Below are 18290 nucleotides of genomic sequence, written 5' to 3' on the forward strand. Positions count from 1 at the left end.
CATGTCTCCGATTAAGGACAACTTGAAAAAGCTACAGTCTTTTATTATATTCATTTCTAAATGGTTTGGCGTATTGTAGACAATGGTGTAACAGACAGAATACTTTGCAGATAGAAAACTTCCCAGCTTTAGATTTCTTTAAATTCCAGATTCAGACTCACACCCCACCAGCACCATACCACACCAAGTTTTTTTTTTACTGTAGGTGTGATTTTCAATTATCTTATAGATTGTCTATGATGATTTTTTAAATTACTGCTATTGCTAACAGCACTCTTAATACAAGTGGGCTACAAAGAGTTTCCAGAAATTTTATACTATGCCTACAGATGATACAAATTGTTATGTAAAATCTCTTTATACAGGTTAATGGTGGTCCTTTAAAGTGGCAGTAGGGTGTTAGTTGTAGGGTTGGATAGGGTCTTTCTCCAACTTCATGACTGATTCATGGAGAAGGAGATAGCAGGACTTGGGGATTGCCTTTATTATTCCCATGAACAAGTTCAGAGTGTGTTATGTATTAACTGCGTGATTGTCTTCAGCTTGGCTAAGACCTCATGGATAATTCAGTAGCTTACTCACAGGAGGACAACAGAAGTGGAAACAGACGGAGGGGATAAAGATAGCACGAACTAGCCAGGTGAAATTCACTCTACCCAGCAACCAGAAGATCTCTCCAAGCATGCTAAGCCTGTGTCTTTTAGCAGTGCTGGTTTGTTGTTGTGTCACTGGTCATTTTAAGAGTTCCAGTGAAACCTGCCTGACACATTTGCTGATTGATTGTTTGGCTACAACTGGGCAATCAGTGGTGATATGGTGATTTATTATACACCAAAAAGAGTACACAGCTTCCACCTTAGAAGAGGATGCGCTCTTCTAGTACGTTGCACCAAAAATCATAATGTAGCACCACAGCAACTGCAAAAAACTTAAGGAACAATCTCATACAAATCTCCATTTCACCAATTTATATTCACCATGTCAAATGAGAGTACATTGCTGTCTGTTGTTGCTTCTTTTATATTTAAGTGTGTTTTGGGGGGCTAAAAAGAAGCAAAACCGCTGTAGTTCAAAGTCATACAACCATGTTTCTCAGCAGTACTGAGAGTGGTTTCACAGGTGAAGTGGTGCACTTTCTGTTTTCAGGCCAAACTGTCTTGTGAGAATATTAAATCTGCCATGTGATGCACTGTGCAATCCTAAGAAAATAACCATAATTTTCAGTTTTACTCAATTCCAGAAGACTCTGCAAACCTAACTGTAGAGAACACTACAAAAATGGTACATTCCAAATCAAAATACCAGTCTTGGCATTGTGGTACAAATCACATGGTTAATTAGGAGATAGGTGAACTTTCTGGCGGCTCCATCACTCAGTCCGCATTTCTTATTGTTTTGTAACATTTCTAAAGGCATAACCAAAGAAACCAAAGAGCTTCACATGGTGAAGAGATGCAGTATCCATAAAAGTTCGGTGCAATTTACTTATTTGGGACCAAACTAGACGCAGAAAACCCACGACAAGTAAGTGATTCTTTAAAATAAGACCAGAGTGGACTGAAATAAAACCTCAGATGTTGTGGTACAACTCAATGAAACTGTTGTATAGTAAAGATGATCAATTTATTATTAAATTATTTTTATTTTAATTATTTCTATTTATTTAACCAAAATATCACCAGAAGCTATTCTCCTGCCCTTTCATAAAAACACTTTTTTTCACCAGTCCTTTTGACATTTGACCAAAAAACAAACAAACAAACAAACTTCATTGGTCTTTTAACTTTTTTGCAAAATTTTAAATGGCTTTAAATTCTGGGAAATTCTATATTATTCTAATTCTAATAAAATATATATTTTTTTATTTACTTTTTTGGTTGAGCTTTCCAGCAGATGGCTTCACAGCATCTTCTCATAGTTCACTGACTGGCAAATCAACCTGAGAATCCGAAGATTTTAAAAAGTTTGGTGTACAGCTGGTGTGAAACTGTTCTTCTGAAAAGCTGCCTTTGATCAGCGCCGAACATGCCTACAGTTACTGTCCCTATATAACTCGATCTTTGGTCTACCTGTCCAGAGAACATAAATTGTTTGTCTGAATCTTCTTTGGCAAACTAAATATTGGTTTCACAGTTATCTGCAGGGCATGTGATGACACTGGGGCATTGTGAGACTTCTTTTTGCATTAAACCATCTGTTTTTTGGATGAGTTTCCTGTCGCAGCCAGTCCCAGCCAAACAGATACTTTTACTGCAATCCTTTTTTAATTAATTTGAAATTCCATTCACAAACTTTTCCTCCTTAAACCCCTAAAGAGAGGTTTTAAATCTTCACCTGATGACAACAAACACTTGTCAGTAACAGAGAAATAGTAAGACAACCTCTACATGTCACAGGTTACTTCTCTCACTTCCTGAAAATGTTCTAATCTTTGCTCCTAAACTGTAACATCTGATTCTAACTTCATGGACAGAAGCATCATTTGTCATTTTTCTATTTAAGATCTGGAAAATTCAATTTCTTTTAAAAGTTACCGTTTATATTTTTATGCCAAATAATTCAACAATCCACATATGGCTGCACATTAAGGATAACGCGCGCGCGCACACACACACACACACACACACACACACACACACACACACACACTCTATTTAGCCAGCTTTCCTGTCAAAACACCGACTCCTACCTCTCCCTTCCTTCCACTCCTTCCTTCGTCCATACCTCCTCTCTGTGTATTTATGTGTGTGGTTACTTACAAAGGTTCAGTGTGGCTTCAAACTAAATCTGTGTTTCAGGGTTCATGGACAGGACATACACTTTAACAGAGTATTTTCTTTATTGTTCACACACTCAGTCCTCCAGCCTCATGTCTGAACACATATATGAGAGGAAAAAGAGAAACAGCGAAAATGGGACAGAGGGATAGCAGACATCTGGCTGCCCAGTTAATCAGGGCTTTCTAATCCTAAAGAGACCTCGAACAAACACACACTCAAATACACACACTGCATGTGCGTATATGAGTTTGTACACAAAAGCAGAACTGACACACCAGAAAATAGGTATTAGGTTTGCACACAACACAGACACACTGTTACTCCACTCTTCCCCCATTCATACAATACCCATGCATTCAGGAGAAACATTAATATACACAGACAAGCGTCGAATTTTCTCTTTCCCACAACTTCCTTTGGAGGATTTCAGCCTCAGAGATTTGAATTCTGTGTAAATAAACTCAATCTGTGGTCAAAGAGAAGATGCAAATAGATTTCATTAAACTTGACTGAATATAGCCACCTATTCACTACAATTTAACTTGAAACAAACATAAGCTCAGAAATTAGACATTTTGGAAAATGCGACTGACCAGTCTCTGCTACCGCAGCTACACGGCTCTAATGATGGTGGTGTTGGTTTTTCTGCTGGTCCAGCTCACAATGAAATATCTCAGTAGCTTGCAGTTAAATTCTCCAAACTTTCACCGTCCACAGGGCACGATTCCTGATTATCTTGGTGTTCCCTTGGGTTTTTTCCTAGCAGCACAACTTCAGTTTATGACAAGATGATTTAAAAGAAAAAAAAAAATTGTGCCAGCCTTGGCTTCACTTGAAGACTAATGCTAAAAAGCAGCAATGCTAAACACTGCAGTATTATTGCTGGTAAGTAAATGATGTGAGCTCAGAGGCAGCTTAAGACATAAATATACTATTAAGTCAATGTAACAACATAGTGACTATTCATATCTTTCAGTCATATGACCAATGCAGAACCGATGACAAAACATGGTTTAACATACTAGAGCATTTGCTTCAAGACATTGTAGATCACCTCCCAACCAAAGAAAGTCCATGAACAAGCTACAAATTCTGACGCACATACAGCTCCTTCCATTTAAAGGCAAGAATTTTTTTTTTATATCAAATCCAAAGTAATACTTTTGGAAAGGATACAACACAAATTTAATCAAAGCTTCTTTCACGCGTTCAGATTTAACAACCATTCGGCATTTTGGACACACAAACCTTGTAACTGTCTGGCAGCACAGGAAACACTGTTCTATGTGTTTCCCTCCTATAATGATTGGATATCATGTGACATTTATCAATGGGCAGTTCATGAACCTCTTCTAAATGAATAATGTCAACATTTGTTTGACTAATTATACAATAAGCGGTGCTGCAGGAAGCAACACCATAAATAAATAAATGCGCTAGTTGCTCTTTAATCCATTTTGTTCCGACGCCATGCAGCAGCTGATAATCGTTCCAGTAGATTCAGTTCTCCAAAGCATTTCTGCACAAGGACTGTTTACAAAACAAAAATCCAATTAAGTTACAGTAATTATTGTCAATGCCTGCAGTAAACATCCTGAGACGTTCAGCTTCCACTGTTGTGTCTGGTTGGGAGTTCTGGTTTAAAAAAGCAAAAGCGAAGAGATTGGATCTCATATGAGAAATTAAATCTTTCCTTAGCAACCGTACAGGTGGCGTTTTAGTTTCACGGTCACAAGGCCATGCACTCTCTATTTTTGTTTTCAACTCCAACCTTCTCCACCAACAGAAATCCCCCCCCCGCAATGGCTTACCCTTTTCTGACGGCTTTCGGCAGCAGCCAGCTGGGCCGACATGCGCTCCTGCATCTTTCTGCAGTGTGCCATGACGGCCTCCAAGATGGAGATGGGGCTGGACCCTAGGGGACCCCGTTCCTTGTCTCCTCCGGGGACCCCGCCTTCGAAGTCCCTCTGAAGTGCCAGGTAGGGGTCAGTCAGGCTGTAGTGGCTGTACCGTTCTTGAAGAAAAACCTCCTTCCGCTGAGCCTGGAGGGGATATAAAAAAAAAAGCAGAAAAGGTGCTATTCAACTTGTTTACACTACATGAGTAAAATGATTTTGATGAAAAATAATATATAGAATGTTTCCAGGTTTTCAACCAGAATCACACATATAATCTCATACTGTAGATATGTTATAGAATTAGCGTACAACCAGAAAACAATGCGTTAACTAACAGTACTTTGACATTGGTATAATGTAAGACAAAAACAAAAAGCCTTTGATAAGGAATGACGTTCTCTCCTTAACCTCATCCAGTGACCTAGATCAAAAGTGTACGTGTCAAAAAAGCACACGGGGTAACAACATGAAAGGCGTCAAACTGTGGTTTATTTTCTTCACTTTGTTAAGCATTCCTCAACTTTATTTGGAGAGCTCTCTGCTACCCATGGGAAATGTATGTCCCAAAGAGGTTGAAGCTCAAGCAACACTGAAACTTTATTACTTGACAAACTCGTCTGGTCCCGTGGCCGTCATCAGGGTCAGTTTGTGTCCCAAACAAACTCACCCATAATTACATTACAGTAAATAACAGCTAACGAGCAGGAGAGGACATATTTACGGTGATTTGGAGAGCTCAAAGCTTTTACCAGTCCACCATTAACACCCAACCTACCCCTACACAGTGCTTCAAAAAACAAAACAAAACAAAACAAAACAAAAAAAACAACAAGCAAAATAAAAGGAAGCTCAGGCCATGCTGTGGAACTACGAACCAACCAACTCTTCCCCCCTAAATGTTATTACCCCAACCGCATGACTCCACAAGCATTCAGCACTGAAGCAGGCACAACTGCGCTCAGGTTACACTGGTACATGGCGATGGGAGATACCTCTGACCAGCTCGGAAGACTGTACACACAGGAGGGCTGTGGTATAATAAGAGAACACGGCTATACTGGCATGACTGTTTCCATTCTTAACTGAAAACATGGTGTGCCTTTGCAGTTACGTAGAAGATCCTTTGCTAACTACAAACTTCAAGCAAGGCTGAAAATCTTTTCAGCTGCACACTCTAATGTTTATCATTCATCTTCCAGCTTTGGACTTCCAGTAGAATGTAAACAGAATGCTTAATGCTTCAGCAAATCAGCGTCCCAAGATAGCATGTCTTTCCAAACAGTATATGAATGCAGCAGACTGGTGATTGGCCAAAAAACAAAAACAAAGCTAACAGCGGTAGTAAACATCTGACTTGTTTTCAGCAAAATTTTGTCAAGTGTATACAGACACCAGGGGAAAAAATTCACATTATCCGTGTGGCTTTAGAAAGTCTGGGTGTACACTTTTGCAGGTAAAAAAAAGAAAAGAAGAAGCTATCAAACAGAGCTGGCTGTACACACAGCAGGGGCAATGTGCTCTGAGTGAAGCACTAAAACTGCGACTCTACACTTGTGTTGGGTTCAGTAGTCAGTGTGTACCTATGTTAAATTATTTATTTTTTCTAGTCATAGCCACAACTTTCCTGTTTACGTTACAGTTCTTGCCAACTTATCTTTTTTGCCAGCAACCACCAGGCTGACCAGTTGCTCTTCATAGACTCTCATTTTGCAGTTGGACCGACCCTAAAGACTCAGTGTTTCCCAGCCACTGTGCCGCAGCACATAGGTGTGCCGTCAGAAATGATCAGGTGTGCCGCGGAAGATCATATGGTTCCACCTGATTAGTACTCTAATAGTGCTAATAATATATTAGTTAACAATACATTAGCATAATAGCTTGCATGCTATATTTTCAGAGAGGAATTTGTTTTTCTTGATGTATATTCCCCTGAAACAGCTCACTGCATCAAATCCTGCAGGTTATAGAGGGGAAACATCTTCTGTAAGATCCAGTGTTTTTCACAGCTGCTTCAAGCAGAATCTGGCATTTATTAGCCTCAGTAACATTACCCCTGTTGAACCGGTCTTCTTTCTGACCGAAAACAAATGACCATCGATTGGCCAAATACTGCCTAACCAAAATCCACTTGGCGGCAGTAAAGCGGCTGCAAACCTGCACAGACCATAAGTAGTGCTGAAAGAGTAATACATGTTTCAGGAATACACTGCAATAAAACAAAAGCCATCAGAGTTGGGTGAAGGTCGTCTTTCGATCTATAACATATAACTGAGTCAAGGCATTTATGAAGGACAAACCATTTGATGTGCTCTTTAAGCAAAAAGGAGGTGCCTTAATCTAAGATTTGAATTGCAGTTTTGGAATGATTTCACAGTCATGATTCATATTGATCAGCAGTAGAAAAATGGTGAGTAATTAATAACTAGGGTTACTTAAAGGGTTGGGACTTAAATTTTATGTGGGGGGAGGGAAAGCCAAGTGTAAGACAAAGCCACAGACAGCAGGGACAGAGAGGAATGAATGGCAGGACGGAGCTGCAAGATGCGTTTCCAAAGAAGGAAAAGTAAGTCTGCAGAGTCAAACAGTAACACGCTCACATAAAGAGCGCAGAGGATAGAGATTGATAGTCAATTCTAAGAGCGCTGAGGCAGGTCTGGATACTGATGGCCGACTGTGAGCAGGCCAATATAAACATGCCCCCGAGGAAAGGTAGGTGTGCGTGACAGAGAGGAAGAAAGAGCACGAGGAACCGAAGAACAACAACAAAAAGACCGTGTGGAAAGACTGGAAAGAGGAAAGACTTGAGAAAAAGCTGAATTTTCTCACAAACACTTCAAACATGAAGATAATACCTGCAGGAATAATTTGCTACTTTCAATAAACTTTGAGTTGACATTAAAAACCACACTTATAACTAAAACAAGCAGTTTTCTGTATTTAATTTAATTCTAAAGTGTCTATAAAATGGTTCACAGCTGTTAAAAACTCAAAATTCATGTCTTTAACCTTTCAAAAATCAAAAATTCAAAAATAAACCATCCAGAACACAGAAATCAGCAAAGTGCAGAAAATGGCACCAGTGTCACATTCTTCAGTTTCCACACCAGAGGGAAGATTTTAGTTAAAATGGATGAATCTTAAAAAAAAAATCTTAGTAAAAATACTTATTACAATATATTTTCTACTCTCAAAAATCTTTATTAACATCAGCTGGGTGAGTACTCGGAGTTTTGACCTCATACCATAGCTGCTTATGCTCTGAAGCTACATAATCCAGCTTCAGTGAACGTATCATCTAAACCATCTTAAGGGAATCCATCTGTAAAGCTCAGCAAGAAATAATTAGGAGCAACGTAGCGCCATCTTTCAATTCAATTTTATTTATATAGCACCAAATCACAACAACAGTCGCCTCAAGGCGCTTTAAACTTCCCTTCACCTCTCAGGATCTCCCTGTAAATGCTCACATAGAACCAGGGGCCATTTAAGTCCAGTTCAGTCAGTCAGCGGCTCTTTATGCTCACATTAGGAACATTATTTATCAGGCTAAAGGTTTTTGGGTGGTTAGGTGAGCATTCCCATTAAATATGAGTAAACTATTCATTTCACAAGCCTCAACTTGCTAGCATGTTGTTTCTTTCCTTTCTCATTATTATTAAAAGAGCCGTTTATGATACGTGAGTAGTTCAACAACTTTTTCCTCAATCACCTCTGTTTTCCCTTCGTATTTAAACCTGTGAACCAGATCATCAAGATTTCCTGATTGGGGGCGGGGGCTCAGGATCGTAGGTCACCCTATTTACAGAGTCAGGGCTTGGACCAATAGCACGAATCCTTTGAGACCTCTTCAGCTGTCAAATGCTAAGCTCCCCCGAGGCTCTTAATTCCATAGATACATTGATTATCACAGGGAAGCTACAACATACAATAGGCTTTGAGGGGTATATGCTTTAGGAGCAAATCCATTGATAAAAAAATCTGTTTTTCTTTTCTTAAAAAAGATAAAAATTTAACCAATATGTTCTGGTCACCTGTTTGATAATGCTGATGAATAATAGTGGAGACAATATTAAACATATTCTTAGAATAAATGTTTGTAATAAACATGCTGAAATAAATTAATAAAAGTAGGGCTAAATCACCCTTGAACTGTAAGTTTCCAGTGACTTTAGGATGTAAATATGGCTAACATCCCTATATTTTAGTTACAGTACATGTCATGAGCCATACCCCTGAGGTTTACTAAGGTTTAAGATAAGATGTTTATATATTCTGGTTTGGGAAAAACAGAGGGGTGATTATGCGCTAGTAACTCTAGAGTATTTACTAGTGTAGCATTGGTGGTATGCTATGAGTGAGATGTCAGTATTATTAGCATCAACCTTTATAGGCATGCTGCACTCGCTGGGAGATGGGGTTCAAAATTGTGGCCAGAAAAAGAAAGATGGTCTCAGAAGAGCAGTAGGGATGGACTAGAAGAGAAGGACGAAAAAGGAGAGTTGTAATGAATAAAAATCAGGGAAAAAAGAGAGAAACACTGAAGTGAAGGAGGGAAAGAAAAGATCTATTTGAAAAGAAATCTGGAGAGGGCAATCCAGACATTGCATGGTGGAGAAAGAAGCAGCATGTATTCTTGTGACTTGTGAATATCAAGTCAGCAGTTGGCTCCCAACTCAATCCATATAAAAAAAAAAATTCAAACAGAGGAGCTGTTCATGTCCGGAAGAACACACACAAGCATTAGACCAAAATAGAGGGATGTGCTTTGAGGGCACTTGATTTGAGTGTGTGTTGCTTGAGATGCTGCTTAGCTCGGGAGTCAAAAAAGGGGTGTGATAAACTGATAAAAAACTACTATTCACATGATTCATGAACACCTGGATGGGAGGTATATCCTAAAAGGCTTTGTTTCAATGAAAGGTTTTTTAAAATAAATAAATAAATATATCTGATGTGAAGGTTAACTTTATTCCGATGAGTGATTCAAGAACTATAAACACAGTCATGTGTCTAGATTCCAAAAGACACCTGTACAGCTCTTTCTGCTTAGCATGCATGTATGTGTGTATATATATATATATATATATATATATATATATATATATATATATATATGTGTGTGTATGTATATATATATATGTATGTATATATGTGTGTGTGTGTGTGTACACGTACACACACATTTTTATAAAGCCTCCTGTCATTAACAGCCAGCTGCTGGTTGTTTTTTGCCCTATTGAAAAGTGACTCATGTATTCAATCGTTATATCACCAAAAAACACCAAACACCTTCTAGTTCCAGCTTCTCAGATGTGATGATTTGCTGGTTCTCTTTCTTGTTTGGAGTTCAGTATTGCGTGTTGGGTTGAATAGGATGACATCAGATGATTGATTTGTGGCAGCAGTTTCCTTCCCTGAACAGTACAATCGATCAATTGTACCTAAGTTGAAGAGCTATCAAAGAGCATTCTAAATATTGGCTTTAACCACTCAGGTTAGTTAGTCTTATTTCAATCAGTTGATTATTTAATTGTTAGAATAAACAGTAAAAGTCAGTGTCAGTGCTGCTTTGTTATAATCATAAGAAAACAGACACTCAAGGATTAGATCCGTTAAACAGAGTAAAAAACCAAAATATAATTTTGTCTAACAATTAACATGATTTATTGAATTGTTTTCATCTAATAAAAGTGCTGCTAATTAAGTCTAAACACATTCATCATTACTGTCAGATTGCTGTTTAGTCCACACTCTGCCTTAAAATTATTTCTTTTCCTTTCATGTGTTATATTCAAACATTTGCCATTATTTAGGTTATCTGTCTTCATGAGAGTATTTTGTTCTGATGGATTGTCCTGTTTATTTTCTAAAATGTAGCCATGTAACTACCTTTGGCTCATTTTAATTACAGTCCTTATGCATAAGTATAAGATGATCATAGATGCATAATACTGTATAGTATAGCTCGCATCATACACATTGGGTGTTGGCAGGGGGATATCATACCATCCAAAAGCTCTCCAGTCTGTTTGTGTGTGCATTTGTCACCAGGGGGTGTGGATAGTCCCTCGGGATGAACTGACCCTGGGGAGGATGGAAAATGTCTGCAGTACCATCTGTCATTCACATACATGCACGCACACACACACACACCAATTAAGTAATCTTCACTTCAACTGTTTTCTCTCAAATTATCTATCAGTGAGCTGATTTGGGTGTCACATTTAAACCAGAGGACCCTAACCTCATGTATTAAACCTAGGTTATGTTAGCAAGACGGAACCAGTAACTCAATGCAAAACAAGCAAACTAAAGATAAAATTCAATGGCCAGTCTCTGGGCCTGTTTGATTAGGGCTTTGGCAATCAGTTTCACAGCAACTGCCAACAACCTCTATCCTCCACAAGCAGTCGAAGAATTGACACCTTTCCCTTCTGGTGGTTGCAGATGGCCTTTAAGTAGTCTGTAGGCCTGTGTCGGTGAGGCTTTATACTAAAATGAGGAAGTTACAACGAATGTTTGAATGTGTATCTTGCCTGCATTCACACTGTGGAAATGTAAACATTTTGGATGTGAATTGTGGCATTAGGTGTATCTAAAATGTCTCACTAAACTGTACATCACATTCATTTTTGAGGTTAATAGCCAACTGTTTCCAGAGGACCAAGGCAATGCAGGGGGTAAAAAAAATAAAAAATAAATAAACTTTAGAAACTCAACTAATTCATTCTACTTAGGATATGGTTACCAGGTCCCCACTATGGACCCAGGCCTGGGGAGGGAGATCGAGGGAGATCTTCAGCTGGTCTTAAATCATGGAGCCTGACCAGGCACAGAATAAAGAGGTGGGTGGTGAGCCCATAGGAGGGCAGGCTCATGCCATATGGATTGGGTGCAGTGTGTGTCTATCAACGGTTGGGGCAGAGGGTCTGTTGGTCAGCTGCTAAAGCTGGCTATTGGGACATTATCTCTCTGGTGGGGAAGGAGCCTGAGTTGCTGTGTTTGAGGGTTAATAGATGCTGGCTAGATATAATTCGGGCTCACCTTACCACATGGTTCGAGCTCTGGAACTAGTGTCCCGGAGAGGGGTTGCACCCTGTTCTGGTGTTTGCCTCTAGCATCTGCAGTGTGGACACTGTACTGGTCTGATGGGGTAAAGAGGGAGATGAGAGTAAAAGCAGTCTAAGCCCCTAACCTAACCTAAGGTAATGACAATAAGATCGCAGATTCAAGCAGTGGAACTGAGCTATCTCCAAAGGGTGACTGGAATCAGCCTAAGAGATAGGTTGAGAAGGAGTCCTTCAAAATGACTGAACTCCCAAATGAGAGTAAAGCTGCTACTACTCCGCTTCGAAAGGAGCTAGCTGAGGTAGTTTGGGCATCTAATAAGAGTGCTTCCTGGTTAAACCATGTAAGTCAAGTAAGGGTGGGGAGGGGGAGGTCTGAGCCTCTCGGTTATCGGTAAAGGACGGATGGATGGATGTCATATAGTGGATTCATGGCCCAGCTATTATTTCTGCAAAATATTTCATATTTTAAAACTGTTGCTTAATAACTTCTTCATACATGCTGAAAAAGGTAAGGAATATGTAGGTTCAAAGAGCTGCGAGGGGTATCCCCAACATTTTAAGTCAAATGTAAACACTACATATGAATCCCAATCAGCACACAGAATGATGAAGTGTGGTGGTTTACTGTAACACTGAATTAGAAAGCTATCCTCACAGTGAGTGAGAAAGAGCATCTGACACTTGATGACCCACAGTCACGAAGGATTTATCTTTGCTGCAGGGATCAATATGTGCAAAAGGATTAGATCTGACATAGAAGAACAGATGACTGTTGCACGCTGCAGGAGATATGGTGGACCCATAAACAGGGGAGATGGAGGATGTACAGTATAAATTAGAATAAGATAAAAGAGGAAAGGAAACTCAGAGGTCAAAAGAGAGGCAAACAGAATGTTTTAAAAAAAGTAACTATCAGAGAGAATGTGAGAGATGTGTGCATTAAAGGAGAGAAAGAAAGGGAGGATAAAAGGGAAAGATGATAACAGGTGAGAACCAACAAAGCAGATGTTAGCTGTCACCTATGCTGTGTTCACACGCAGCTATGACCCCACTATGAGCTGACAGTTCAAAGCTTCGGAGAACTTGAACAGCATCATGTTGTCAACCAACAAAAACTCAACCAAAACACAGATCATCTTGCATTTCAAGGTATGGCAAAGATTCAACATTGTGTATGAGTTTCAGACTCAAATGAGTTTTTCTCTCTTTTTTCTCATGAACTGATGATGTGTGAGTCAGTGTTTGGGTTAAAAACAAACAAAAAAGAAAAGCCTGGTATGTTTTCAAAAGACCATAATGAATATTTATGGGTTTTTTTTGCCTGGACTAGAATTAAAGTTACTTCTCACAAAACAAGAGCAGTTATGGTTTCACATTAAACAAATTAAAAACAAAAAGAGTTTTTGCCATTTTTTCATTTCTTTGTTTTTGACTTTCTTTGGTTATGTATATTTCTTATTTTCTGTGCACTACAGGTTACTGTCACCCGTCCCTGAAACTGGTAAAAATGACCAGATCAGTCCTACAGCAGATCAGCTGTATCCTACCTCACAGCTGGTAACATTGCTGTAAGTTAGGAAATTTCCCCTGTTTCATGCCATTCTGTGCATGAAATGTGTAGCTGCACTAAATATTTTAAGACTTGTGCAGCATGTATAGCCTTGGCATTGGCTGATTATTTGCTCCAACATGAGAAGCCAATTAAAGTTTGATGAGGATGTACAAGCTTGACCTAATTTAAAAGAAACCCAGGATGATTTCCACCAAACAGTGAGTGGCAAGCACAGTATTAATTGTTCCAATGCATATGTAACAGTACGCTAAATAATAATTATATTAAAATGAAATGAAAGCTGAAAGCACAGCCAAATATATCATGATGTGCGTGACATCACATCTGAAGGCTATTTAACTTGACTGGTGTCAGTGGGAGCAATTCAAAAATCCATCACTCATTTATCTTTCCATCAGTGCCGTTAGCAGAGGCATAGCACTGACTGTACACTGACATCAGTGAGGAACCAGGCCACTCTTACATAACCAATCCAGCAGAGGAGAGATAACACCAGCAGTTACAGAACTAAAATGATTGGCTCCTGGCTTCCACCCCCTACATTTTGTATTGTGATGCAGCTTTAGAGGTCAGATGCACATGTGTCATAACCCAACAACTGCAGGCAGAATTGTCCATATTATGCACCCCAGTGTTTTGTTGTATCATCTTATCTTCAGGAACCATCACAAAACAGAACCACACTGATATATCAATTACAAACTGGTACTGCTACATGCATTATCAATGCATGGTATAATGTTCTGCAATTCATGACAACCGCTTATTTTAAAAGTTAAAATGTAGAAAAACAAAACAATAAATAATCCAGACATTTTCTTCAGCTTATCTGTAGGTTGCGAGGGAAGCCCTGAACTCTGTCTTGCCAGCCACCTCCTCCAGCTTATCTGGTGAAAAACTGAAGTTCCCAGGCTATGCACAGCTGGAACACCTTACCCAGCATGCGACATAGCTGGCTCCTTTCAATGTGGAGAAGTAGTTGCTCTACTTTGAGCCCCTCTCGAATGACTGAACTCAATGCTAAGGATTGAGTGCTCATTCACCCTTTAGAGAAAGCTAATTTCTGCCACTTGTTTCTGTGACGTTGTTCTCTTTTCATTCAAATTACATGATGTCTAAGTTCCTGCTTCTAAATTTAGATAAAATTGAGGGTATTGTACTCTGCGTTTAAAGTTTTAGAAATATGGTATCTAACCAGATGCTTACTGTGGACGGCATTACCCTTGACCTCCAGTAACACTGTGAGGAACCTTGGAGTCGTTTTTGACCAGGATATGTCCTTTAATGCGGATATTAAAAAATATGTAAGACTGCTTTCTTCCATCAATGCAATATCTCTAAAATTAGAAACATCCTGTCTCACAGTGATGCTGAAAAACTAGTTCATGCATTTATTACTTCTAGGCTGGACTACTATAATTCATTATCAGGATGCCCTAAAAACTCTGAAAAGCCTTCAGCTGATCTAAAATATATCGACAGGCACTAGAAAGAGAGCACATATTCCTCCCATACTGGCTTCTCTTCTATGGATCCCTTTAAATCCAAAATCGAATTTAAAATCTTTCTCACCACATACAAGGAACACCCCAAAAAAGCCCTTCGACCTCAAACTGCTGGCTCATTTGTGGTTCCTAGAGTTTCTGAAGGTAGAATGAGAGGCAGAGTTTAGTTAGACAGCAATAGGTCTAGGATGCTGGGCTGTCAAACCCTAATGCTAATGCTAAGATTGTGGCCAGTAAGCTCAAACAAACTATAGCCTACTTAAAAAAAATACACTAGATATGAAACACAGGCACCGAGACCATTATTTAGACTTTAAAAAGAAGCACATATAGCTGAGTAGCATCAAACCAGAGCATAAGGTGGTGCAAAGTCAAGCTGTGTCTTCACATTAAGTAGCTACATCACTATATAGTTAATAACCAATGACTTTATCATTTTCCTTTTTCAATATATCACAATAGACAAACTAGAAATTCAATCAATTCCAAATATGTCAAATCTGCAAAACAAATTTCCTTCGGGGAATATTACAGCTCTTCCAACTCATTTCAAAAACATGACTCTTAAATCGCTTCACTATGAACTTGGCACATTTTGTAAACAAGAACACTCATGCGTCTTTATGTGCTACTATGTAGACTAAAGCCTGATGGAGGCCTATAGCAGTGATATTTCACACTCAGTGGCAGCTTCCATCACTCATATTTAATGAGCTCCGCTGACAATTTCAATGAAAGTTTGATAAAGCAACAGATACTTTAAACTATATGTAGATGAAGTATTTCATGCCAGCATTTCTAAAAAAAAGAAAAAAAGAAAAAAAAGAACCTAACCTAAAAAATATTTTCATCTCTTCAATTTTTCCATGTCTCTCAAATTTAAATCCGAACAGCATAACCAAAGAAAGAAATCAAAGTCAAAGGAAAAGTCTATAAAAAAAAAAAAAGACTTTCAGGCTTCACAACAACACACCCACACAACCCTACACATTTGGAGCCGATTAGCTTGTCAGTCACTTATATGTAAATACGGTTTTTAAATAATGTAATGTGAGGGAGGGAAAAAAAAACTCCAGACATAACATACTGAAGAAATGCTTCAGAGAACGCCCACAAACATACATTTTTACTAAATCGTGCGCACACACACACACCACATCACTTGCGGCTGTGTTTAAGGGTTCAGCTACGCAGTAAAGTCAGCTCCTTACATGCTATTTTTATCCTCAATGCTACAGTAAACCAACACAGGGCTGCTGCTTGATTAAACCTTATAGTCCCTGTGGGCAGGAGCACAACAGCTCCCCCCAACATCTGATAGGGCCGCAAGTGTGTCTATTACTTACTGTCTGTATGTCTGTGTAAATGGTAGTTTTTGGGAGAAGTCAGGTGCATGTGTATCTATTTTTCTGATAAAGTAGATATCAGCACATTATATCCAGCTGATGAAAGGAAATCGTTCAAGCAAATACACATAGATAAACACACAACTCTAAATTGCAAAAAAGACACTTAGCATGCAGGCACACTTAAAGAAAGCGATGTAGATGATACACTCCTCAGACTAAATCAAAAACGAGTGGAGACAAATGATCACAAACACATACACAGACACACATTTCTCAACACATAGAAGCACTCAAAACATACTAAATGTGTGTATTATCACCAGTTTTGGCAAGCAAGTCAGAATGAAAAAGCACCGAACACAAGCCAAAGGGCTTGTGTCCAACAGCTCCTCTGATAACATACATCAGTTGAAAATCACAGAGCTCAGCAACCCTGAACACTTGACCACAGACACACACACATACACACACGCACGCACGCACGGTAATGCTGCCCAATCACAAATTATGTCAAATGCAGATGAAAAAAATGCTGCAGGCATTGAGTCAAATTGTGAAAAGGCAACAGAAGACCATAAAGGCAATTTCACTCAAAAAAAGAAGAACAAAAGGGAGATACAGTGGTTACCTAAGAAAACACATCCACAATCAAATACTTTTTTATAGGAGACTTTGTTTTGCTTATCGTAACATCAATCAGGCTAAGTGGTCACACAAAGCTGGTTATCGACTAAGATAACCCAGGGTTCCCCCTTTGTGGTCACAATAAAGGGGTGGAGCTGGCAGCATTTAACGAATCATGGTTATGGATCAGTGTACTGGCAGTAGAGCAGCTGATTTTACTAAGGAAGAAAAAAAATATTATGGGAAAAATATGAAGGCAAACACATAATACAAGCAACACAGACACTGCAGACAAAGCAAAGTGTTGTATGAACGCATGGGTGCTTTAAACTTGAAGTAAGACTTGAAGAGACTCAATATTTTTTGGGAGTAAAGCAAAAAAAGAAAGAAATTGTACGCTTGAATATCACAACTCTATTAAGAGATGAGAAAATCTGATGCATTATAATCGATTATAATCGAGCAGCATTATTTCATTAGGCTAAATTAGTTTAAGTTTTAAAATACATTTCTTGTTTTTCTTCTTGACAGTATTTAATGGTCTGAAAGTAAAGCATAAATATTAAAATGTAATTCAAACATGGTCTATGTGAAAATATAAGATCAAATGATGTCTCACTTCGGAACCAAAAGGCTTATAGATCAATAAAATAGTTTTAATTTGCGGCCAGCAGCAGGAAAAAAAAATAAAAAATCAATAGTTGAGTTTAACAATTTATATTTATTACTGATGTTGATCAAGGACAAAAAAAGACTTTAGACACAATTAAAAACACTTTAGACTCTCCTGCTATCTGTGCACAGATGTCAGAGGGATCTTCCAGGAATTGTAATGCATTTTCTACAGAACTGATTAGTAGACTGTTTCATACCCGCTGATGGCTAATCTCGAACATAACCTGCTCCAAAGCAGGACAGGACAGTTTGCTTGGGTCCAAAAAATAATCTGACAACATGGATGAGTCAGAGAATTTACGTTGCCATGCACCAACTATGCGTGTGGGCCAGGTGTAAAGAGGACTTCTAATAAAAATAAAACGGGACTGACTACTTGGCTGCAGTGTCTCCAGCTGTCCATGTCTAATACAATACAAATACATATAAGCAAGGCACAGAAAACCCAGGGTTAACCTTTAGGTTATCTACATAAGACAAAATCCTCCACAGGTGTCTGAGAAACAAGTTTGTTTCAAACTACCACTTATTACGCACATAATTTCTTTCTCATGATTTGTTTTAGTCTACAACATTTTCCTGGCTGACAATTTAACTTGGCAACAACTTTATCAGGTATGCTTTAAAAGGAGTCCATTATGGTCATAAAGGGATGGACGTGATCAGTAACAACACTCAAGTAGACTGTGACATTGATAGTTTCCAGATAGGTGATCCAGAGAGAAAGAGGGAAAAAAAATTCTTTTGTGAATTATTTTTCTTATTTAAACTACTAATTAAATAGGATAACAATGTACAAAAACACAGATCTCAACA

The 18290-nt window shown here is 38.7% G+C and overlaps 1 protein-coding gene across 1 annotated transcript in view; it reads right to left on the minus strand.

The window, feature by feature from the left end:
• Positions 1-18290, minus strand: part of cttnbp2 (cortactin binding protein 2) — a 91711-nt gene that overhangs the window by 44761 nt on the left and 28660 nt on the right. Inside the window, exon 3 of the mRNA XM_086299594.1 lies at positions 4592-4822. Within this exon, the coding sequence (XP_086155720.1) occupies positions 4592-4822 (231 nt within the window). The remainder of the gene's footprint in view (positions 1-4591; positions 4823-18290) is intronic.

Source organism: Aulonocara sp. 'chitande type north' Nkhata Bay, linkage group LG7 (assembly GCF_057382095.1).
Source record: "Aulonocara sp. 'chitande type north' Nkhata Bay isolate Kocher_YH1m ecotype deep benthic linkage group LG7, A_spYH_male_GT1.1, whole genome shotgun sequence".
Taxonomy (NCBI): domain Eukaryota; kingdom Metazoa; phylum Chordata; class Actinopteri; order Cichliformes; family Cichlidae; genus Aulonocara; species Aulonocara sp. 'chitande type north' Nkhata Bay.